The 25,943-nt window shown below is 42.9% G+C and overlaps 1 protein-coding gene across 1 annotated transcript in view; it reads right to left on the reverse strand.

Annotated features, from left to right (window-relative positions):
* Positions 1-3,630: 3,630 nt before the first annotated feature.
* The window catches only part of LOC311105481 (neural cell adhesion molecule 1-like), a gene marked incomplete at both ends in the record, with an annotated part of 109,524 nt that continues 87,211 nt past the window's right edge, over positions 3,631-25,943 (reverse strand). Inside the window, 13 exons of the mRNA XM_084147647.1 lie at positions 3,631-3,748; positions 4,605-5,888; positions 6,897-7,013; positions 7,357-7,549; positions 12,270-12,450; positions 12,942-13,066; positions 15,742-15,870; positions 16,130-16,300; positions 16,445-16,541; positions 16,908-17,095; positions 17,391-17,541; positions 19,791-19,820; positions 24,048-24,071. Of these exons, the coding sequence (XP_084003773.1) occupies positions 3,631-3,748; positions 4,605-5,888; positions 6,897-7,013; positions 7,357-7,549; positions 12,270-12,450; positions 12,942-13,066; positions 15,742-15,870; positions 16,130-16,300; positions 16,445-16,541; positions 16,908-17,095; positions 17,391-17,541; positions 19,791-19,820; positions 24,048-24,071 (2,808 nt within the window). The remainder of the gene's footprint in view (positions 3,749-4,604; positions 5,889-6,896; positions 7,014-7,356; positions 7,550-12,269; positions 12,451-12,941; positions 13,067-15,741; positions 15,871-16,129; positions 16,301-16,444; positions 16,542-16,907; positions 17,096-17,390; positions 17,542-19,790; positions 19,821-24,047; positions 24,072-25,943) is intronic.

A 25,943-nucleotide genomic window follows, 5' to 3' on the forward strand; every position in this document is an offset into this window, starting at 1 on the left:
CCACCCTGCCCTCTGTCTCTGGTATTATAAACTCAACAGGCAGCAAGCTCATGATGCCTGCTATTGTACAAAAACAAAATCAATTCAAAAACAACATTACACAACACTTGAACAACAACTGGAGACAAAAAAATGGGTTTTATAGGCTTGAACAGACCTCATTCTGATAACTCCATCGCATAACTCAATATGAAATTCGCATTGCCTAAACAAACATAGGCATGTCTGTTTGGGTTTCTGTTACACATATTTTATAAAGTACAGTTTGAATTCATCATGCCAAAACTCAACATATCTCCCCAGGCTGTGTTACAGGCCGCACTAGACCTCAGTGTGATGGGAGATATCAACAACTCTATATATACATTTGCTGTAATATTTTTATAGATACAATATAAAAAGAATATACAGGTAAACCTTTCACGACAAAGCTATGCAAATATTATTGAAAGTGACGACAAGACAATCTATTGACACAGTCACAGTGCACAAGCTCGCAGTCAGGAGTGGAAAAGAAACCTTTCCATTTAGAGAGTACAAAAATGCTTTTAAAGAGTTTTGCTTCAAAAACAAGATTTTAAATGATAAAAGTCAGGCATTTTCTTTGTTTTCTTGTGAATATGATAAGATACTCATCATAGTTGATGTTAAAACAAGGAGGTGGTGGTGCTTGGGTCATGATGAGACATTCACTTAGATCCCTTAAAGTTCTTCTCTACAACCTTTCTCTGTGAGAACCACTGGATCTGTTGCGCTTTGTTCTATCTTGTGTTCCATTGTAAATACCGGTACAATATTAGCTGCTCAATACGCACTTCTCCATTTAGCACAATATAGTATTCATTTCATGAACCCCCAGGTAAGGCGAGTTGAAGACATCTCATATGATAACTCCTGATACATGTCTATGATAATATGACTTTCTCCGAAACCCAAGCATTCCCAGCATTGTGGGCTGCTAGCTGGTCAGAGATCACCCTACCTTCCTTTATGTCTGTCTCTGTCACTCAGAGCTCGCCTTGGAGAAGTGGTGTTAACAAAATCAATTAACTTATGTTTGAAACATGAAAACAATCTGTATGATAACCCACCCTAATACAGACATAAAGAGTAAAACAGTAAAATGTTTCAAACAAAACATGAAGAACCATTTGCAAATCAGACATGCAAACAAACTATTCGATGAGCCTATTCGATGAGCCTAGCCCTCAAACATTTGAACAATGTAACATGGAAATAATAAAATAATGTCTACATAGTCAATCTCTTCATATATACAGTGGCTTGCAAAAGTATTTTTTATTGTGAAACAAACAAGAAATAAGACAAAAAAACAGAAAACTTGAGCGTGCAAAACTATTCACCCCCCCAAAGTCAATACTTTGTAGAGTCACCTTTTGCAGCAATTACAGCTGCAAGTCTCTTGGGGTATGTCTCTATAAGCTTGGCACATCTAGCCACTGGGATTTTTGCCCATTCTTCAAGGCAAAACTGCTCCAGCTCCTTCAAGTTGGATGGGTTCCGCTGGTGTACAGCAATCTTTAAGTCATACCACAGATTCTGTTGAATAGAGGTCTGGGCTTTGACTAGGCCATTCCAAGACATTTAAATGTTTCCCCTTAAACAACACAAGTGTTGCTTTAGCAGTATGCTTAGGGTCATTGTCATGCTGGAAGGTGAACCTCCGTCCCAGTCTCAATTATCTGGAAGACTGAAACAGGTTTCCCTCAAGAATTTCCCTGTAGCACCATCCATCATTCCTTCAATTCTGACCAGTTTCCCAGTCCCTGCTGTTGAAAAACATCCCCACAGCATGATGCTGCCACCACCATGCTTCACTGTGGGGATGGTGTTCTCGGGGTGATGAGAGGTGTTGGGTTTGCGCCAGACATAGCGTTTTCCTTGATGGCCAAAAAGCTCAATTTTAGTCTCATCTGACCAGAGTACCTTCTCCCATATGTTTGGGGAGTCTCCCACATGCCTTTTGGCAAACACCAAACGTGTTTGCTTATTTTTTTCTTTAAGCAATGGCTTTTTTCTTGCCACTCTTCCGTAAAGCCCAGCTCTGTGGAGTGTATGGCTTAAAGTGGTCCTATGAACAGATACTCCAATCTCCGCTGTGGAGCTTTGCAGCTCCTTCAGGGTTATCTTTGGTGTTTTTGTTGCCTCTCTGATTAATGCCCTCCTTGCCTGGTCCGTGAGTTTTGGTGGGCGGCCCTCTCTTGGCAGGTTTGTTGTGATGCCATATTCTTTCAATTTTTTAATAATGGATTTAATGGTGCTCCGTGGGATGTTCAAAGTTTCTGATATTTTTTTATAACCCAACCCTGATCTGTACTCCACAACTTTGTCCCTGAACTGTTTGGAGAGCTCCTTGGTCTTCATGGTGCCGCTAGCTTGGTGGTGCCCCTTGCTTAGTGGTGTTGCAGACTCTGGGGCCTTTCAGAACAGGTGTATATATACTGAGCTCATGTGACACTTAGATTGCACACAGGTGGACTTTATTTAACTAATTATGTGACTTCTGAAGGTTGGTTGCACCAGATCTTATTTTGGGGCTTCATAGCAAAGGGGGTGAATACATATGCACGCACCATTTTTCCGTTATTTACTTTTTATAATTTCTTGAAACAAGTTATTTTTTTCATTTCACTTCACCAATTTAGACTATTTCGTGTATGTCCATTAGATAAAATCCAAATAAAAATCCATTTAAATTACAGGTTGTAATGCAACAAAATAGGAAAAATGCCAAGGGGGGTGAATACTTTTGCAAGGCACTGTATATATATATATATATATATACACTGAGTGTACAAAACATTATGCTCTTTCTGTGACAGACTGACCAGGTGAATCCAGGTGAAAGCTATGATCTCTTATTGATGTCACTTGTTAAATCTACTTCAATCAGTGTAGATTAAGTGGAGGAGACAGGTTAAAGAAGGATTTTTAAGCCTTGAGACAGTTGAGACATGGATTGTGTATGTGTGCCATTCAGATGGTGAATAGGCAAGGCAAAATATGTAAGTGCCTTTGAATGGGGTATGGTAGTAGGTGCCAGGCGCACCGGTTTGAGTGTGTCAAGAACTGCAAAACTGCTGGGTTTTTCACACTCAACAGTTTCCTATGTGTATCAAGAATGGTCCACCACCCAAAGGACATCCAGCCAACTTGACACAACTGTGGGAAGCATTGGAGTCAACATCCCTGTGGAACACTTTCGACACCTTGTAGAGTCCATGCCCCGACCAATTGAGGCTGTTCTGAGGGCAAAAGGGGGAGCAACTCAATATTAGGAAGGTGTTCCTAATGTTGTGTACACTCAGTGTTATGTTCCTGAATAAAACAATTATAACTCTGAGTACTTGTAAAAACTAGAATTTTGTCTCCTATACCACTTGAGATCACTCAAATGGTGTTATTCAGTGTTCCATGGGTGTAGAGAAACAAATCATACATGAGAATAGAAATCTTTGCACAATCAGATCGTGCTCTAATGAACTCTATTGCACAAACACATGTTGTTGTTCTTCTGGAAATGCAGTAAGGGCACTGGAAATAAAAACTCCTGCAGACAGTAATGAGTGTTGCTGCTGCCGCCATTTTGGATGGGCTGAGGCTGCCCAATCATGCTTTGCTGTCGCTGGCGCTGGCGTTTGTCTGTGTGACATCGTTGTGTTCTGTGGTCACCTCTGACAGGGCTGTCTTCACCTCCTCTGTTTTACTTTTCTCCTCAAATATCTTCCTGCAATGGAGAAAATGTTAGAAATGAACACTCATTACAGTCTACCTGCAATGTAATAGAAAAACAACAACATTCATTTTTATTTTTTATGCTGCGTTCAAACAAAAAATATCCCAAATATATACATTTACATTTTAGCAGATGCTCTTATCCAGAGCGACTTACAGGATAAATTAGGGTTATGTGCCTTGCTCAAGGGCACATCAACAGATTGTTCACCTAGTCGGCTCGGGGATTCGAACCAGCTACCTTTCGGTTACTGGCCAAACACTCTTAACCGCTACTTTTCCAATATATTTTTAGACAATAGCCATAGGTAGTAATTGTTAGACGATTGATACCAGCACAAGTAATATAATTACAGAGCACCTCTGAGTCAAAGCGATAGAGCAGCACTAAGGACCACATAATAACCAAATGATTGTCTGTTGCAGTGTCTGCCCTCCCGTTGTATAGACATTTGGCGGGGTGAGTGAAAGGCCTGAACTAGTCTTCTGGCCCTATCCCCAGCCTAAGAGCAGTATTAATGCCCGGCACTGTCATTACAACACTGCTAGTACACAACCTCCACAGCCCATCTACAAGGAGAACCATACTACTATACAGTACTGTCCTACTCCACATGCTACACACACATCCACACATCCACTACCATGGCAATGACTACAGCACTTCTGTCACTATTACACAGGTCTCATTAATTAAGAATTACCACCACTGTTACCACAGTTGAGTACTACAATTTCACTTTACTTCGCAAGACAAATGGCAAGGTGGAAGCTGAGCGATAATAGAATAGTAGATGACTGGGCACACAAAAACATTGACACGTATAAACCTCTAGAGGGAGCCATACTCGTAGTTGAGTGGAGCAGCCTTGGCCAGACTGTCTAACTCCTCCAGAGCTGGGGGGCCTGAGGCCTGGAGGTCTGCCCCAAACCCGTCTCGGTTAGCCAGGGAGGAGGAGGAGGAGGAAAGGACAGGGGCAGCGGAGGGAGTGGGACTACTCTGAAACCTAGTGGGCTCTGCTGGGGGCAGGGAGGGACTCTCAGTCTCCACCCCATTGGTCAACTCTAACTCTATCTCTTGGGCTTGGGGCTCTGTGGTGGTGGGCATGTGTGTGGTCAGGGTGGGTGTTGGGGTGTCGTAGGTAGTAGAGGCAGGTGTGATAGTGACCATGGGGGCAGCAGGTGTGGCAAAGCTCGGGGCAGTGGGAGCATTAGGGGCAGGTGTGGGGGCATTTGTGGGAGCAGGAATAGGAGTGAGAATGTCTGGGAAAACAGGGGCATATTTGGTTGTGTCCTCATGAACAATAGCAGCAGTTATATCAGCATTGAAGGCAGTAGTAGGAGCACTAGGAACAGATTTGGGAGTGCTTGTGGTGGTGGGGTCTATATTAGAGGCAGGAGTGTGAGTGTCTTTGGTTGTAGAGTCAGGTTTGTCAGTGTCAGGGGCTGGTGTACTAGAGTCCAGGACAGTGGGGGTAACAGGGACTGGTTTAGCAGTGCTGGTGGCAGTAGGTGCAGGTTTAAGGGTGGAGGTGTCAGAGGCTGGGAAAGTGAACACCGTAGGAGCAGGAGAGAGACTGTCTGGGGCAATAGGAGCAGCTTTCCTGGTGTTTGGGGTAGGAGAGGCAGTGGAGGGGGCAAGAGAGGGACTGTCTGGGGCAGATTTCCTGGGGGCCACGGTAGGAGAGGGGGTGGAGTGGGTAGGTGTGGGGCTCTTGGGAGTGGGAGGAGAAGGAGCAGGTCTGTTAGAGTTTCGACGCCTAGGTGGTATTGGAATAGGGGACTTTTTAGGAGATTTAGGGCTGTCTGTGGCATTAACAGCAGTGGCAGACATTTTGTTCTCTGCTCTAGGAGAGCTGTCTCCCAGAAGGTCTAACAGGGGGGCTACTCTAGCTGTGATGTCAGAGGTCGAGATGAGGGGGGTTGGGGGGGCTGTGTTGGACTCTGGGGTGGGTGCCGGGGCGGGGGCAGGCAGGGGGTCAGTGGCGAGGGCAGACAGGCTACAGGTGAGGGCGGTGCTCTCGCTAGAGGGGCTGTCCTGGGCAGGGTCATAGGTTGTGTTGGCTGTGTCAGAGTTGGTGGCTACAGACGAGAGGGTGTCCAGAGCCAGGGCAGCAGTGTGAGCGGCCAGCCTGAGAGAGAGAGCAGGGAGAGAACAGAGACACACACACTAGACACTGAGGTGACTGGGACACGACGTGGGGACTGGGGAGGAGGGGTGGAGAGGAGGTTAGGGTTAGGGGAGGCATGCAATTAGATATCACACACACAGAGCAGCCAACATCAACTAGAGAGAAAGGACACACAAGGGGGTTCCATGCAGTGAGGCACATCAAATAACAAAGGACACTGCCCATGCACAGACTAACATGGAGAACATGTAGGGTCTAATGAACTGAAAACACAGAGGTCTTTCTAAAGGAAACCACATCACTACACACAACCTCCTGAAGGGTTGAATAGTACCAGACACTCATCTCATGTGACTCCAGTTTTTCAATGTCACAGTTTTTAGACTGGTTTCATCAAGTTCACCATACACAGGACAAAAGCACAGTGGATCTACCCATGTCTTTGACTGGTAGCGATTCAACCTTGATATCGAAAAGCTAAATCTCCTGAGAAATTTCCTGAGAAAATCCTCCTGAGAAAAAACGATTGTGGTAGCAAAAAAATAAACACCCCTCCCCCTCCCCGAAACAACCACACAAGAAACTACAACAGACACAAGGGTTTTTCACACTGCATGTTGTTAGACCAGGGCTATCCTTAATCCTGGGTTAAAACTAGTTTAGGGTTAGCTAACCCTCCCTTCACACACGCATTTGTTAACCCTGGGCTAAGTGCAGTGTGAATGTGACTATAGAGCAAATTCAACAAAAAACACATGAGCACACAACGGTGCACTCTGTTTATAGGAATCACAGACATACGTATAAACCAACTGCCTATGCTCAAAAAGTAATAAACATTCCATTAATTACAATGTACTCAAAATTGTGCAGGAATATTGTGATTCTTACAAGAGGAATGTACTGTGCTTTAGCCCAACAATTATATGTATGTATGTATATGTGTGTGTGTGTGTGTGTGTGTGCGCACCTGTGTGTGTGGCTGTCTGTATGTCAAGCTATACTCACTCTGGCTCTGTAAGGGGTGTGGTCTCATTGGGTTCCGTGGGTCCTCCTGCATTGTGATTGGCTGTGCACTCATCCTCTGTCTTCACCTCCACTATCGGTTCTTTGGACTCATCCTTTCTGTGGACACACAGAGGATTCTGGGATTATTACATGGACACCATGACAACAGACTCCAGGATCTCAGTAACACAGAACTACTGCATAATGAGGATGATGAAATGCCTGAACAAGAGAAGATAGACAGTAGATGAATCTCAGACGAAGGTCATCACGTACCCAAAGCTTAGCAAATGAAAGCTGTGAAATTGCATCTGATTGAAGTACGCAGAGACTCCTTTTTCAGTCTATGTCTGCGTCCCAAATGGCACCTTATTCACTATGGGCCCTGGTCCAAAGAAGTACACTATATAGAGAACAGAGTGCCATTTGGGATGCACATATTGAGACAGGAGACACTCACATGAACGCAGCCTTGCCCTGTTCTAGGTTGTGTCCCTTGGCCCCGCTGCCTGGCTTGCCACACAGACACATGATGAGGCCACACTTGTTGGTGAAGTAGCAGGTGACATCCACAGCCAGGAGCAGCAGGACGAAGGCCAAGATGAGGATCCCTGCCATGAGGCCCATGGAGAGGGCAGACTCACCATCTATATCTACAGTACAGACACAGCATGACTCACTAGGAACATATGACACCACAGTTAGACAGCAGAATGCATGTGGACATACTGTTAGAATATGAAACCATCTCTGTTTTGTACATAATGGTTTCATAAAACATAGACAACTCACCTGTCATGCACATTGACATAGTTAGAAGAGATCACAGCTTCTAATCAGATGTTTTGTAGATGTTAACTGCATACTGGTACCTTGATGTGCTCAAATTGGGAGATCAATGTCTCCTTGACAAGGCTCAAACAGACATCACATGTGACTTGTACCTTGTCTTTGGAACAGTAAAGGCATCTATCTAAATAATCTGCCCTCTAATAAATGCAAACCCATTAAAATGTATTAAATCAACTTTATTTGATATTAGTCATAACCAAAAACAGCTGAAGAAAATGCATAATATGTGCTTCAAGAGATATTTTGTAAACAACCATTTATGTGTGGCTAGATAGTGACTACCCCACACAATACATGATCTCTAGCGGTATCTGTCCAGTTTCCATTCTAAAGAGAGCACCCTGAACGTCAGCTCCTCGGGACTTCTGATTCACTTACAAAAAAGAGTATTAACAATTCAGTAATGACTTTAGGGTCTATTTGTAATTCAGTTGTGGAACAAAATAATCAAAACTTAATTGTAAAAAAAAAATCAATTGCTAGTTTTCAATGACATGTAGTTCTTCAGGAATCAATAACAAACAACTGACTGCTGCAGTTCCCAACTGCATCCATACCACTTATATGTATGTACACAGTGTGTCATAATACAACAATATTCATATTAGCATTTTATAATTTGTTAATTAAATGTCTATATTTTTGTCCATTTAAAAATGAATGTTATTAAAACTCTTTACAATACAATGTAGTAAGTAGAAAAATAATATACATCCTTTATGTAAACTGTCTGGTACTCACCACCATTCACTCAATACTCTACCACAGTATTCATAATTCATAATAAAATTACCACTCATTCAATACCCTAGTGTTCATTAATGTAAACTGGAGCTCCATTCAGTTCTCTAGTGCTGAGTGCTGCTACTAGCTGTGCTATGCTGTTGAGTGGAGTGGTACAGTATTGAGCTGTAGGAGACAGCTGATACTAGCCTAGTCCCATACATGTTTGTGCTGTATAGCCAACTCCTATCTATGGTTGTTGTTAACGACCATAGGAATTGTCTATACAGCACAAACAGATCTGGAACCAGGCTAAGCTGATACCACTGCCTTTGGTTCAGTTCAGTGAATCGGGCTGGTCTGTTCTGTAGTTACTCCCCACCCACTGAGAGACATGTGTCTGTCTAGGCATCCATCCAGAGAGACAGCCAACCAGGGCAGAGAAAGGCTAGCTTTCTTTCCACTATGTGTGTGTGTGAGAGAGAGACCAGCGTCGCCTCATATAACTAGCTATGAGAGCAGCAACACAGCTACTATGGACAGGATGAGGGAGATCAGAGTGTATGTCACAGACGAACAGCACTGGGTCGCTGCTCAAACCAAATATAGTCAAAACCAACCGAAAGATGAGACACACAGATTCAGAAAAGAGTAATACGTAAGGAGGAAAGTGTTCATGTAGTGAGGTCCAGCAGTGTCCAAAACCAGGCAAGAGTGCAGAGACATAGAGAGAGGGATAGAGAGAAAGGGAAGAGAGAGGGGGAAGGGGGAGGGAAATTAAGAGAGGGAAACAGTGGAAATGGACAGAAGGGTGGGGAAATGGGAAGAGAGGGAGGAGAGGAGAGAGAAGAGAAAATATGTCAAGTTTGAAAACAAAACTGAATAGAGAACAAAATAAAAGTTAAAAGAAGTAGTTTTAAACTGACAAGGACTTAAAGCTAGAATCCCCAAACAATAATAATTCCATCACCCCACCTCTGTTTTGGTAAAAATCTGAGGGATGGGCCTAGAGAAATGTAACAACTCTCAAATTCATTGACAGCGCTATGGATGCTAGGGCTGACCATCCATTTGATCAAAATTATAGTTTTAACCATGTTTTGAGGCTATACAGTTTGTTTACAATTACATTGTTTACAAACATACAGTAAAAAAGCGTAGGTTTTGGATTCTGATGAACTAACAAGCTCATGAGGCATTCATACGTTATATTCTTCAAGAATCAATGGGTACATATCATTAACTTATAAGTCAAAACATTTATGTAGCAACTAAGGATTCTAGCTTTAAAGCAAGTTAAAGCAAAAGCACAGCATGTGAGAGAGGACTACATCACAAACCATGAGTAAGGAAACTGGGGGTTGAACGGTTGTGAATTGGACGCGTGTTTGTCTGGGAGGTGAGTTAGAAAGGAAAGAACAAACAGGAGAAGTGAGAAGGAGGGATAAGTCCTGCTATGTTTCAGTAAAGCACTCTGCATCGCCTGAGGCCTGGTAGGGGTTTGTCGCAGCATAGCTGTGTAGTGTTGCAACACAGGTGTTTGTTGGTGTCAGTAAAAGCAGTCAGTTTCAGCTAGCTAAGACCTGCTATGTTACAGGAATGCTGCTGCATCAGTTAATGCCAAACTATGTAGAAACAGGCTGCATCCACACACACAGACAAAGACCATCCATCTACAGTGGGAAGAACAAGTATTTGATACACTGCCGATTTTGCAGGTTTTCCTACTTACAAAGCATGTAGAGGTCTGTAATTTTTATCATAGGTACACTTCAACTGTGAGAGACGGAATCTAAAACAAAAATCCAGAAAATCACATTGTATGATTTTTAAGTAATTAATTTGCATTTTATTGCATGACATAAGTATTTGATACATCAGAAAAGCAGAACTTAATATTTGGTACAGAAACCTTTGTTTGCAATTACAGAGATCATACGTTTCCTGTAGGTCTTGACCAGGTTTGCACACACTGCAGCAGGGATTTTGGCCCACTCCTCCATACAGACCTTCTCCAGATCCTTCAGGTTTTGGGGCTGTCGCTGGGCAATACGGACTTTCAGCTCCCTCTAAAGATTTTCTATTGGGTTCAGGTCTGGAGACTGGCTAGGCCACTCCAGGACCTTGAGATGCTTCTTACGGAGCCACTCCTTAGTTGCCCTGGCTGTGTGTTTCGGGTCGTTGTCATGCTGGAAGACCCAGCCACGACCCATCTTCAATGCTCTTACTGAGGGAAGGAGGTTGTTGGCCAAGATCTCGCGATACATGTCCCCATCCATCCTCCCCTCAATACGGTGCAGTCAACCTGTCCCCTTTGCAGAAAAGCATCCCCAAAGAATGATGTTTCCACCTCCATGCTTCACGGTTGGGATGGTGTTCTTGGGGTTGTACTCATCCTTCTTCTTCCTCCAAACACGGCGAGTGGAGTTTAGACCAAAAAGCTATATTTTTGTCTCATCAGACCACATGACCTTCTCCCATTCCTCCTCTGGATCATCCAGATGGTCATTGGCAAACTTCAGACGGGCCTGGACATGCGCTGGCTTGAGCAGGGGGACCTTGCGTGCGCTGCAGGATTTTAATCCATGACGGCGTAATGTGTTACTAATGGTTTTCTTTGAGACTGTGGTCCCAGCACTCTTCAGGTCATTGACCAGGTCCTGCCGTGTAGTTCTGGGCTGATCCCTCATCTTCCTCATGATCATTGAATCCCCACGAGGTGAGATCTTGCATGGAGCCCCAGACCGAGGGTGATTGACCATCATCTTGAACTTCTTCCATTTTCTAATAATTGCGGCAACAGTTATTGCTTTCTCACCAAGCTGCTTGCCTATTGTCCTGTAGCCCATCCCAGCCTTGTGCAGGTCTACAATTTTACACAGCTCTCTGGTCTTGGCCATTGTGGAGAGGTTGGAGTCTGTTTGATTGAGTGTGTGGACAGGTGTCTTTTATACAGGTAACGAGTTCAAACAGGTGCAGTTAATACAGGTAATGAGTGGAGAACAGGAGGGCTTCTTAAAGAAAAACTAACAGGTCTGTGAGAGCCGGAATTCTTACTGGTTGGTAGGTGATCAAATACTTATGTCATGCAATAAAATGCAAATGAATTACTTAAAAATCATACAATGTGATTTTCTGGATTTTAGTTTTAGATTCCGTCTCTCACAGTTGAAGTGTACCTATGATAAAAATTACAGACCTCTACATGCTTTGTAAGTAGGAAAACCTGCAAAATCGGCAGTGTATCAAATACTTGTTCTCCCCACTGTACATACTGTACCCATCACTGTAGTAGGATAGACTTTGTCCATAGAGGAGGCAGCCTGTTTTAACACTGAGAAGGCAAACTCATACAGTGTCACACACAGCTTCGGTGTAGGAGTTTAATTCTAACAGATTGGAAATTGGAAACAAATTGTGCGATGTATGCCATCATCACGAAAAATCAACTGTAAAAAACAAACTCTGGACATGGTCAAAAATAAGTGTTTGTTTGGGTGGTCCTCACAGACAATAATACCCTCTTGGACAGACGGTGGAGTGTTCTAGTTAGATAGGTTTAAAATGTTCTGCTGCACAGAGAACAACCACGAACAGCTCTGACCAACAGCTGGCTTGTTCTTCTATTTTCTTAATTTTGCCTGCTGAAAACATCTAGACATCTAATTCTTAATAAGTGTACTGTCTGATTTATGTGGTTGTGAGAACCGAAAAGGCTCCTGTTGGGACATGTTTGAGTTTGCTGTCTCAGCTGTGTGTGGCAGTGCCAGTGTGAGTACCCTGTGAACGGTGGGGTACCTGGGATGGCAGCGGGTTCTGGAGAGGTTCTGAACGTCAGGGTTCCAGGTTGGGACTTCCCCTGCTGGTTCTCTGCCACCACAAACACATCGTACTCCGTGTTCCACTCCAGTCCGCTCAGAACCACATACTCACTGCCACTGGGCAGCCGGATCTCTGGCTTCCAGTCGGCCTGATGCTTCTAAAGGACACTCAAAATAGGCCAGGGTCACCTTAATGATACAATACAGTACCTGACAGTGTCTTTTAGTAATGTATTCCTTGAAAGGGCATGGGTACATTGGCATACATTTTTTGCACATAAGAATGCACATTGTCTACAACTGTCTATGGTGCTTTGTACAGTGCCCCAAACCCACTGGTTTATAGTGGACTAGGTAGTGTGAGTACTCACTGGTTTATAGTGGACTAGGTAGTGTGAGTACTCACTGGTTTATAGCAGACTAGGTAGTGTGAGTACTCACTGGTTTATAGCGGACTAGGTATTGTGAGTACTCACTGGTTTATAGCGGACTAGGTATTGTGAGTACTCACTGGTTTATAGCGGACTAGGTATTGTGAGTACTCACTGGTTTATAGTGGACTAGGTATTGTGAGTTCTCACTGGTTTATAGCTGACTAGGTAGTAGCAGTACTCACTGGTTTTGCGGACTAGGTAGTGTGAGTACTCACTGGTTTATAGCGGACTAGGTAGTGTGTGATTGGTGAGCCTCCATCGTCCTGCTTGAACCAGTTGACTTTGAGGGAGTTGCCTTTGGTTTGGAGTGTTCCCTCCAGCTTAGGCGGTTCAGGTTCCCCTAAACAGACACATCAGAGATATCAAGGTTAGTTAGTGAGCTGAAGCGGTCATTCAGAAGATATAGAATGTGTTACGGGTGGTCAGCAGCTGCTGTGAAACCTTTAACCGGTTTCTCCTAAACCTGTTTCAAAGATGTGAAGAAAGCTCTGTTAATATTCTCTCTAAGTGTTCTCCAGATGACACACTTCCTCCATACTGTTTTGCTAGAAGCACTTGTTTGCCTCTCCAACTAAAAGCCTTCTAGAACAAGCTGTGAGACTACTGTGGTGTGCTAAAATGAAAGTAGTATTTAAACAGCAATTACACATGATTGGATAGGACAGCCACTAGGGGGGGAGGGGGTTGCTTGTAAACTACTTGGGAGGGACAAATTAGGGTTAGTACAAAATAGTTTTTACAATGCGATAAATCTGTGAAATTGTTGTGATAAATCCAAAGTTATATCAGATCAGACAGGGAACATCATTCAGAGTACTGAGAGGAGTTAGGAACACTTCTTTGCTATAGAACTGTGACAGTTCCAGGGAGCTCCAATCAGTCCAGAGAAGGTGACTGGCTACACATGATGGGTTAACAAGATGGAAAATAAATGGAAATAAATGGGAAATGTTTGAATTGGTACATTTAGTATTTATGTTATGAATGACTCTCCAGTAAAATTAAGATTCTTCTGATGAAAACTGGGAACGAAAAGTTACCTTCTGTGGAGTGGACGACATCATCAGCACCATGCAAGCCACATGATGACAGTCACATGAAACGCACACATGTGATTGGTTGAAAGGAAAGTGGAAACATGAAAGATATAAAAATAGACAATGTAAACATGGACAGAAAAAACACAGTTATAAGACTTGAAGACATAATTAAACAAAACAGAAACTGAAGAGTAACACAAAAATACTGAACTTTTGACAACACTGAATACACAAGCAGGGACAAATGACAGGTTTTCCTCTGAGAAAAATTATGACTTCTGCTACTGTAGCTTATGTTCTAGATTTACAGTCATTTCAAATAAAATAACTTTCAAAATATGGTAATAAATGGAAAAGGCTACATCCCAAATCATCCTTCTCCTGCAAGACAAAATGATTGGCAACAGAGAAAACGCTGCAGTATTTCCAACAAAGACATACATATTGGAAATACTGACAGAAAACAGCAGCATTGAAAAAGGGGACAGAAATACAGATGTATTCCTAATACTACTTAGTATTGCCAATACTGATGGACACTGTAGTATCAGTTGTACATGTACAACCTACACATGATAACACAAAAAAATATATATATATAATAATATTTGGGGAGAGTTAGCTGTTTTATCAGTAAATTACCATAGCTTCTTACTGTAGGTGCTGTACAGTAAGCAGAGAAGCAGGTAATGGGGGGTTCTAGGTATAACAGTGTCTAAGTCACATGCTAACTACTCATAATAACTAGGATCTATAGGTCTAATCCCAAATAACCGCATAACAAACCTGAGTCCTCAGTGAAAAAATGAAAAATGCCATCTATGAAATCATATAAAAGAAGAGATATCAGGCAAAAACAAAGGCTTCACACATAGCTAGTATGTCCAAATGTGTTATCTGCAATATAATATTCCGGCAGATTAAAGGTATTCAACTATTTAGGTTAGATTGATCAGAGAACAGAAAGGAAAAGAAACATGAAGAAATATTTAATGACTGCCAAATCTCAATGGAAAAGCTGTGGAAGGCAGAGAGCCCAGAAGCCACAGTAAATCCAATGACTGTATGAATAGAATACACACTTTTAGAACTGGAGCGAGACTATTTTGAAAACAAGTCCAAAGTTAAAACTAATACTCAGAGTGAGTGTGTATGATGATGAGGCACTTACTTGCGTAAGAATAACCTGAGCGGTCCAACAGAAAAACAGACAAGAAAAATGAATAAACAAAAAATTACACAACAAGAGTATGACACAAGTGTAAAACGAAAGAAATGAAACTATCAAGGCTTTGTGATAGCAGCATCAAACATAGCAAATAATCATCAGAATATCCTTGGATACCAAACTATCAGTTCAGCTCTACACATGCAGGGCATGGCATCATATTCCTGAGTTAGCAAGGGGCAAACATTCCACTTCCAGTCACATTTGCAACCAGCAGGGGGTGATCAAGGGTAAGCACAGAGAGAGAGCGAGAGAGAGTAAAAACAAGGGTTGTCGTCATCATCCTAGCAGTTAGAATTCAAGCCAATTGTGCAATACAAGCCTTTTCAAAGATTTTCAAGCACAGCATAGGGCAAATATGTCTGATCTAAAGGTTCTAAGCAAGTGCTGACCAATATGTCTGTGGTGGAGCTGACAAACAGGGCTGCATTTTTTTAACCTTTTAGTCATTTAGCAGACGCTCTTATCCAGAGCGACTTACAGTTAGTGAGTGCATACATTTCCATACTGGCCACTCGTGGGAAACGAACCCACAACCCTGGCATTGCAAGCGCTATGCTCTACCAACTGAGCTACAGGGGACCCTGCATGTATTGATTCATTTTAATGGAGAGGTGCCTTGGGTTGTGGCAAGGTGAGGTAAAAGGGGTGGTTGTGGTGCTGTTGTGGAAGTGAGAAGGGAGGTGTGAAGTGTGTGTGTGTATGTGTGTATGTGAGTGTGTGTGTGTGTGTGCGTGTGTGACTTACGGACAGGCTCTGTCTTGAAGACCACAGCGGGGCTAGTTTCACCCTCTCCCTTGCCATTGATGGCTGACATCTTCACCAAATAGTTGGTCCCAGGCTTCAGGCCTGTGATGGTTACCTCACTCAGAGCTCCTGAGGGTACAATTGAGAAGTACAATTACTGACACATCCACAACAGACTCTGCACTCAGACAGAAATACCCGTTTGACAAGTAACAGGGATGCAATTATTACAGACAACAACATTTACTTTTTTTCTCATTTCAGGGTAAATCAAACCAGCTGAATTATTATTGGATGGATGTTTCATAAAAAAAGGCCAATGATTGAGAAAAATAATCTCTCTCTTTACCCTTGTAGCCCCCCCCCCCCGCCCTGCCCCTGTACTCACCTCCATGGACCTCATAGACCCTCTGCACCCAGCTGCCCATGCCCACAGTCTTCCACTCGGCCCGGTACCTGAGGACGGGTACACCCCCGGTGGCGTCAGGCCCCTGGAACTCCACCCTGGCTGAGCTGGAGAACGGCTCCACCTCCCTGAGGGACGGGGCTGACGGGACATCTAAAGAGATGAGGAATCACACATAAAGGTACTCATTTAAGAACTACAGTATATTTCATTCGATGCCAACATTCAATATTAGATTCACAATATAGGAGAATGATGATTTTGGATAATTAGCTACATATTGTGATTGTGACTGACCAGCCTGAATGAGGAGGAACTCCTTTGATTCTGTGCCCATCTCATTGGAAGCAGTACAGTTGTAGCTCCCAAAGTCATTCTCAGACTCTGGGGTGACCTGGATCAGAGGAGAGAATCAATGCATGAAAGTTACTGAGGGCAGCAAAGCATTACAAACACAAGGTGACTAAGATGCTTGAGTCAGTTTGTTCCACTGTTGTTTTTCCATTAGAGATGCCTATGTGTATTCCTCTGTCTCTGTGCTTCCCTCTACTGAATAATGGAAAACACACTCAGTCTCCCCACAATGGAACTGGGGGAGAACCCTGCAAATACTAGCTCTCACACATTACATCTTTATGACGTGGAGTGTTCTTAATTTAGTGTGTGTGTGTATTCGGGTGTGTCTGTGTGCTCATGCATCTGTGTGTGTGTGCACAGTATGCCAACATGTATGCATGTGTATGTATCTGTGGGTCTCTACCTCCAGGTAGCTGGCTGTGGGGCTCTGGAAAACCTTGGCTTTGGTGACGTTAGCATTGGGAAGCTGAAACCCGTCCCTTAGCCACAGCATGGACACGTCACTGGGGTGGGCCAGGACCTCACAGCTGATGTTAGCTGCATTTCCCTCCCAGGTATACACTGTCACTGAGCCCTGGATCTTAGGGGCATCTATGGAGGAATGAACCAGCAATGTGAATAAGAGATTTGTCTTTTGTATTTAAAAGAGTAGGCTTTGGCACAAACGTTGGAAGCTGCAGGCAGTATGTCAGGCCTGACTAAGACCGTGAGCACTAGAGACAGTGGTTGCGTCCTTATTCCCTATATAGTGTACTACTTTTGGGACCCAATGGGCCCTGGCAAAAGTAGTGAACTATAAGGTGTAGGGCTCTGGTCAAAAGTAGTGCACTGTATAGGGAATAGGATGCCATTTCAGACGCAGCCTTGTGACATGTAGAGTTCTTACAGCGGACTTCCAGGTAGGCGGGTTGAGAATCCACTCCGATGGCGTTGCGTGCAGAGCAGAGGTACTGGCCAGCGTCGGTGAACTTGGCGTACTTCAGCGTGAGGGAGGACACACGAGCATCACTCCTCACTACGATGTTCCCATCCAGACTCTATAAGGCAGGAAATCACAGGTTAGCAAGCAACAAAGGACCTCTGTTTGCAGTACATACATGTTTACCTCATATCCCATTGTGATCCATGCATTATTGAGAACACTCTCTAGTTACATCATAGTAATATTGAAAAGCCTGGAGAAAAACCATTGTAGCATTGAGTGCTTTTTCTATGGCTGTAAAATCAAAATATGATGACACTACACATGGCCTGCACTTACGAGAGAAGCTGTATGGATGGAGCCATCAAGAGCTTTTCACAAAATGGCTGTAGAGTGAGGTGGCTAAAATCAGTTACAGCAGGCTATTTAGGTCTCAGCCTGTTAAATGCTCCTAGTGTATTGTAGTGGTTCCTGTGGACAGGATAACATGCCTAGTTTGCACTTTTACACACAGCCTGCTGAGTGGTTCACTCTTTCGTGTGAAATTCAACTACACTTTAAAAATGCATACTAAGTGTTGAATTATTTGTGTATTTTCCCAACAGCAACATACTGTCTGATGTACAGTTCATACATCTACTGTATACATATTTTAGGGCAGACATTATAGACCCCAGGTTGATCCATGAAATGAATATACAGTACATGAACTCATTGAGCTGTTTCTATTCTGCAGAATTAACTAGCTACCTAGTCAGTGCAGTGCAAATTGTGAATTGTCTCTGTAATTCTAAACTAAAGCAACACTATGCTGACTAAATTCAATGGTGGTTAAGACTCCAGCTTCAGAACTACAACCAAAGCATGTGACATGGGGAAGAGGACAAGAACATAGTGTGCCTATACATTCAAGACCTTGCCAATTAAAACTATAGCAGAAACCCTGCTAATAGCTAATAGGATTAATGTTTGTCTCGAGATACACAACCTGACTTCATTAACACCAGATACACAAGGTCTAAATAAACAGCCATGTACGTAACCTTTAGCGTCGGGGTCGGCTACTGTTGTTGTTGTTGACATTGAACAGTCTGGGTCTGGAACTCTCACGCCAGTCCATACCACTGTAGAAGAGCTGAACTTCTGGCGACCTCTGCATTTTATTTTGCATGGCTTTGAAGTTCAACCCCCACACATTATATGTGAACCATCTCATTAATGCCTCTGTGTTGTTCAATTAGCTACAGTACGGACCAGTCTGGGGGACAAACTAACTAAGGCTGTGGCTCAAATGTCACCCTATTCCTTACATAGTGAACTACTTTTGACTAGAGCCCTATAAGCCCTGGTCAAAAATAGTCTACTATATAGGGAATAGGGTGTGATTTGGGAAATGAACTAAGAGAAGAATAGCGCTCATTAGTTCTGTATTCAAACTTAACAGAAGCAGCATGTCTGGGGCATTAAGTATGCCTGAAGAAACGCTTACATAACACAGGCAAGGCAGTCAGTCCCCTTTCCATTCCATCCCCATCCGCCTCATCCACCTCCTCCCTCCATCCCCCCACCTTCTCCAAACACTGACAGGGATAATTACATCACAGCTGAAAGGGTGGCCAGAGAGTGTGACTGTGTCCCGCCAGCCTTGTGATGCACTCACATATGCCACCCCTTATGTACAGGCAGGTCCTATTGTGGTTCTTGATGAAGCGATGTAGTCCAAGTGCCAGGCACATTAATAAGTGTAGATAGAACATTCCGTTTTTGGGTTGTATTGTGAGGTCAAAGAGGGTCAACAACAACTCATCATCATGGCCAAAGACTGGACAACCACATGGCAGAACAGACCATGATATGCAATCTCATTCTGTGTCCAGAGGAAGAACATCTATTTTTGTTCATTTGCAACATGAGAACATAGATTCATTAAAGTTTCATAACTATGGTTTTCAACAACAGAGAGTTTATTAATAATGCAGGGTGGTGTTGTCTATTGGAAACATCAAGCAATTTTAGCTTAGCTCGATCATTGGTGTACCCTAGACCTTATTCCCTGGAAAGAATGGGAACAAACACCCTTCACCAGTTGTCTGATACCTGGCTACAAAATGGATGAGCTAGGAAAAAGAACATTCAGGTTTCAAGGATAATTTTTCAGGCTGATGGTTTTCAGAGCAAAGACACTCTAATAAACCAAAGAGGACTGATAAGAGTTTCTCCATCAGTTTCCATGACTACGGCAACAATAGAAAACAGTGTTGAAGAGAACTTTAAAGCAGAAAATCAGTATGGTAAAGGAGGACGCATGGACATGGTATATGGCAGAGATAGTGATGGGTATTGGGTATACTATAGAAGCTATACCTTGTGTTGCTCGGGCCGAGTCCAAGAGGCCTGTAGAGGACACAGACAGAATAGAACAAAAAAACCAAAGCAATCCTTAGACAGGAATCCTTATCCATTACCTCAAAGCTGGGACAAACAACACTGCACGAGCATGCAACTGAACAACACTGCCCCACTCACATACAGAACGTTTACCTGCTGCAGTCCAGAGAAATGGGCTAACGCTAAAACTATAAAACATTTAGACTCATCAACCTTTACCCTCCTCAGTTGTATTAAACTACTCAGCATCAAACTAGAAATAGCCTAGCCAGTGGGCTAAACGGGTTGTAATGACATCATTTCAACCAGTTTAGCCTGCTGGGTACATGTTAATGTGTAAATAATAGACACTACATTGGAGTTAGCTAGCATGGAGGGTGAAATAAAGAAAAATCATAGAAACATTTGTCCATATATCATCTTCAAAATCAAATTATTAAGAATTGTTTTCATGATTATGAATCATGATGAATCCACATGTAATATTAAGTTATATAATCAACACAAAATTGAACACACAATTCAGCACCACAAAAGATAATCAAACGTGATTAAAAAAAGTATTGCCATTCAGGTATTGTAATAAAGCATGCTTTATGGGTCTCCTAATGTTAAGGAGAAACAGGAGGCATGAAGGAGAGATGATTGATAATGAACGACGACGTAGTGATGAATGGAAAGGAGTATGGGAGCCAGACGACAAGCAAAATGGTAACAGCTTTCCATCAGACACAGAAAACAACCAAGTGTCCCATCTGCTGAAACGTACTGCAGGCAAAAAGGCCTAGAACTCATTTCATTATTAATACAGTCAATCTTAACATTCCTTCCAGACCATCCTCTTTCGTTCAGAGCTGGACACATTCCAATCACTCACAGATGAGTGAATGAGTGAATTCATCTGTTTTCTATTCTGGCATTTATCTTTAATAAGGGCTAACCTATACCACTTACTGCCTGTCATATAGAGACCCACCACACACATCAAGAGACTACTTAATACTGGGAAAGCTTTACTCACACTGCAGGGCAGAACCACACGCATACAGTCCTAATAATACAGTATGTCAAGTAAAATATACTGAGTGAAGACTAATCCTAAGTAGGGAGGGGCCAGATGAACATATTTGCATGTACTGTATATTGAGCCATGGCATGTAGCTAATGTAGATAGTGAGTGTATTAAAAATAAGAGTAGTATCCGCCCTGGACTGGTAATATGTTATCACTATTCTTTACGGTCCACTTGGGTGTGGCGAGACAGGAGAGACACACAGCAAGACAGGCTCATTTAACACCTGATGTCAGAAAAGCAGTTAGGCTCCACAGTGCAGAGGAGGAGCTGCAGCTCATTATTACAGGACGCATAACTAACAGTTACCCCTGGTCCTGGCTGGTCTGACACTGTGAGGTATGGAATTGAGTTGACACATATCACTGTAAGACCCATGTTTTATGTTTGTTTAAACAATGGGACATTGACCAAAAGCAAATTACAAGCTGATGGTGAGAGCTGTAAACACCATGGCATCTAATCAGTTTAGTGCAAACCAGCACAAAATAACATCCCCCCAGACAAATCTAATTTCCAGGCAGCGCTCCTCATTCCCTGGGTAAGCAGTGAGCAGCGATCTTCTCTCTCTCGGCTGTGATGTATGATCACTGAAGGTGGGGGAGGAAGAGAGGCTCTGTTGTAGAGGAGATTCTAGAGAAGAAACACTCACATAACCATATCACCCAGCACCACACAAAAGGCATCCTCTCTATAGTCATTAACAGCCCAACAGTATGGTATGGTTACAGGACTGGGCTGGGTCAGTGTTTTTTTATTAATCCTGACTGGGATCAGTTAGGAAGCTCTCCATCATTTATCCTGGCTAGCAGCATTCCAACTGTCATACCTTAAGAACAAACTGCCATTCAATGTCCAGAGAACCACATTGTACCACCACTGACCAGACAGGCACATAGATGAGCATTGTGTTGGAACTGTAGCTAGAGAACAAGAGCCTCTCTACAGTCACACCCTACTGTACCAGTGCTTAGTAAAGCAGGCCCTTGGATTGAAAGCATCCTTCTGTTTCAACACCCCTCCCTGAACCAATCATATTCTAGTGCAGCAGCCAACAGCAGCCAGCAGCACCACATGACTGAGCTCTGATCATTCAGAACACTTCACCTTCAAATGTTCATTGCCAAGAGTTAATAGCTACTTTCCTACTCTCTTTCCTACTCTCAACTATCTGAATACTAGACCGATCTCATTGTCATAAATTAAGCAGCTCCAGTAAGATTTAATACACAGTAATTGACACAGTATTCTGAAAGATTCAATATCTGGTCATCTGTACCACATTGGAGCTCTAATGAGCTTTGAAGAAACACATTTTCAAGCGAGTTCTCAGTTCTCAGATAATTGCAGCTTGCAAACTTTGTAAATCAAGTAGAATGGTTAATATATATTAAAATAACCCAGCCTTTCATTTTGAGAGATAATGTCCAAAGCATGCATAAACATTTCATTTACATTTGAGTTATTACGAATTGTTACAACAAGTGCTTTTAAATAAGGGGGCTGAAACAACAGCGTAATTACAAGCCTTGCACACAAAACAAATATTAGTATCAGAGCACTAGAATAGAACAGTAAGCTGGGTTAAACTTGTTTATGTAATAGCTAAAGCATACAGTGTCCTCTTGGAAGACAACGCTACCATGGCATGTGTGACCCACATTTAGGCTATTCTATGGGTTCAATCCTCTCAATTGACATCTCAATGTCCCTGTAGTTATAAAAATGTGACAATGTTCATTTGTCTGCCATCACTATCATAAACGTGTAAGGAGAGAATATGCTGTGTAGAATAAAAAATAAACCACATCCTTTATAGAGGAAAACCTCTTAGGCTATAGCCTACATTACCTCAGACAACAGTCAGACTCGAGTGGACGGGTGGAAGCTATCTGAGAGAATAATACACTTTAATGCCCTGTCAACAGGGATAATGGTAATACAGCACCTCTTTACAGCAGGAACTATGAATATGTCCATTTCTATGAGTACAACAGTCAGCAGACTGGAGAATGTAAAGGAATGTTAAAGCACTGAGAGAGGTAGCAATGATATATGTAGCATGATACACTACTGAATAGAACACCACAGCATGCACATCCACACACACTTGTAACATACACACAATTCTCACACCAATTCAACATAGGGAAAACAAAACCACAATTGTCATGGTGATGCCAATAAGCCAATACAACAGCACTGATGAAAAGAATAGGCCTATATAAACAATTCACCATAATAGCTGGATAGATAGATGACTGTGGCACATATTTCATGTGAGAGTTGATCATTAGCTTACCCTTTCACCTGTCTCCCAACCCATTTCAACCACAGCCGCTATGATTAGTGCTGCTAACATGGCAGAGATGTGGGACAGCCAGGTTCAAAAACTATTAGCAGCCATTTTCCAAATCGCACTACCCTGGCTTCTCGCTAGTAAAGAAGATATTCCCTCCGGATCATTGCCCACGAGACCTACAGTGCCAGGCAACAGCTGGCACTGTAGGTCTCCTGTTTTTAAATATGTTCCTAATGATAATTCAATGGAGGCTGCTAATAATTTCTTCACCCCCCACCGTGGAGAGACGGCTGTACCAGTACAACACAGGCCCGATACAGATGCAGACTCAGGCATTTTGCTTTTGGCTTCAACCTTGACAGCATGATTGATGATTGATGACAGATAAGCAATGAGACAGATAGTCTACATGACAGGACAGAGAGACACAGACTGGGCAGCAGTAGGGCATGGAGCTGCCCCTATGGATGGAGACAGAGCTGATCGGACCGGAATGGCAACACAGAAATGAGGAGGTTCTCTTTTTAAGGTCATTACTGTAACCGTGTTATCTTCTGACCTCAGTACACAAGGCAGAGGAAACCCCCAAAGTCTAAACACCCAGAACCACTCTCTTATGTAAGGACCAGTGCAATGCAATAGTCAGGCTATATTTGGAAAACATGCAACTTTTGAATTGATTTAATAAACCCTGATAAGATCATATCTTGAGGATTTTCAAGGAATATTGACTGAAGAGCAGACAAGAAAATTCGATAAAAATACTTATTTGATTCTATCAGGGTTTTTGTCTAATCTCATACCCCATACGTTCTATCAATTGATTTTGTTCCATTTCTGTGCCACGCTGATTTCATACCTGATAGATCCTGTTTAGGTGTGCCTGCAGGGGAGAGAATGTAGCGATGTAAACGGACCTTCCCGGCGGCTCCGCCTATACACACTCCTCCTATACTGTACAGGTACCTACAGCGTGTCTCTGATGAAATGGCCCCACCCGTTACCTATCTATTGGACTAGATGAGATCATTGGTATTACAGGGAAGTAGCTATATGGGGCATTATATGAAAATATAAGATCCATAGATGACTGTAGGTAGCAGTCTGCAGGGGACTAGCAGAGGCTGCTATAGGGACATACAGTGAGGGAAAAAAGTATTTGATCCCCTGCTGATTTTGTATGTTTGCCCACTGACAAAGAAATGATCAGTCTATAATTTTAATGGTAGGTTTATTTGAACCGTGAGAGACAGAATAATAACAAAGAAATCCAGAAAAACGCATGTCAAAAATGTTATAAATTGATTTGCATTTTAATGAGGGAAATAAGTATTTGACCCCCTCTCAATCAGAAAGATTTCTAGCTCCCAGGTGTCTTTTATACAGGTAACGAACTCTTAAAGGGAGTGCTCCTAATCTTAGCTTGTTACCTGTATAAAATACACCTGTCCACAGAAGCAATCAATCAATCAGATTCCAAACTCTCCACCATGGACAAGACCAAAGAGCTCTCCAAGGATGTCAGGGACAAGATTGTAGACCTACACAAGGCTGGAATGGGCTACAAGACCATCGCCAAGCAGCTTGGTGAGATGGTGACAACAATTGGTGCGATTATTCGCAAATGGAAGAAACACAAAATAACTGTCAATCTCCCTCGGCCTGGGGCTCCATGCAAGATCTCACCTTGTGGAGTTGCAATGATCATGAGAACGGTGAGGAATCAGCCCAGAACTACACGGGAGGATCTTGTCAATGATCTCAAGGCAGCTGGGACCATAGTCACCAAGAAAACAATTGGTAACACACTACGCTGTGAAGGACTGAAATCCTGCAGCGCCCGCAAGGTCCCCGTGCTCAAGAAAGCACATATACAGGCCCGTCTGAAGTTTGCCAATGAACATCTGAATGATTCAGAGGAGAACTGGGTGAAAGTGTTGTGGTCAGATGAGACCAAAATCGAGCACTTTGGCATCAACTCAACTCGCCGTGTTTGGAGGAGGAGGAATGCTGCCTATGACCCCAAGAACACAATCCCCACCGTCAAACATGGAGGTGGAAACATTATGCTTTGGGGGTGTTTTTCTGCTAAGGGGACAGGACAACTTACCGCATCAAAGGGACGATGGACGGGGCCATGTACCGTCAAATCTTGGGTGAGAACCTCCGTCCCTCAGCCAGGGCATTGAAAATGGGTCGTGGATGGGTATTCCAGCATGACAATGACCCAAAACACTCGGCCAAGGCAACAAAGGAGTGGCTCAAGAAGAAGCACATTAAGGTCCTGGAGTGGCCTAGCCAGTCTCCAGACCTTAATCCCATAGAAAATCTGTGGAGGGAGCTGAAGGTTTGAGTTGCCAAACGTCAGCCTCGAAACCTTAATGACTTGGAGAAGATCTGCAAAGAGGAGTGGGACAAAATCCCTCTTGAGATGTGTGCAAACCTGGTGGCCAACTACAAGAAATGTCAGACCTCTGTGATTGCCAACAAGGGTTTTGCCACCAAGTATTAAGTCATGTTTTGCAGAAGGGGTCAAATACTTATTTCCCTCATTAAAATGCAAATCAATTTATAACATTTTTGACATGCGTTTTTCTGGATTTTTTGTTGTTATTCTGTCTCACTGTTCAAATAAACCTACCATTAAAATTATAGACTGATCATGTCTTTGTCAGTGGGCAAACATACAAAATCAGCAGGGGATCAAATACTTTTTTCCCTCAGTGTAGGTCTAAGCTGCTATAGGGATGAAGTC

Source organism: Coregonus lavaretus (assembly GCF_964263955.1).
Source record: "Coregonus lavaretus genome assembly, chromosome: 30".
Taxonomy (NCBI): domain Eukaryota; kingdom Metazoa; phylum Chordata; class Actinopteri; order Salmoniformes; family Salmonidae; genus Coregonus; species Coregonus lavaretus.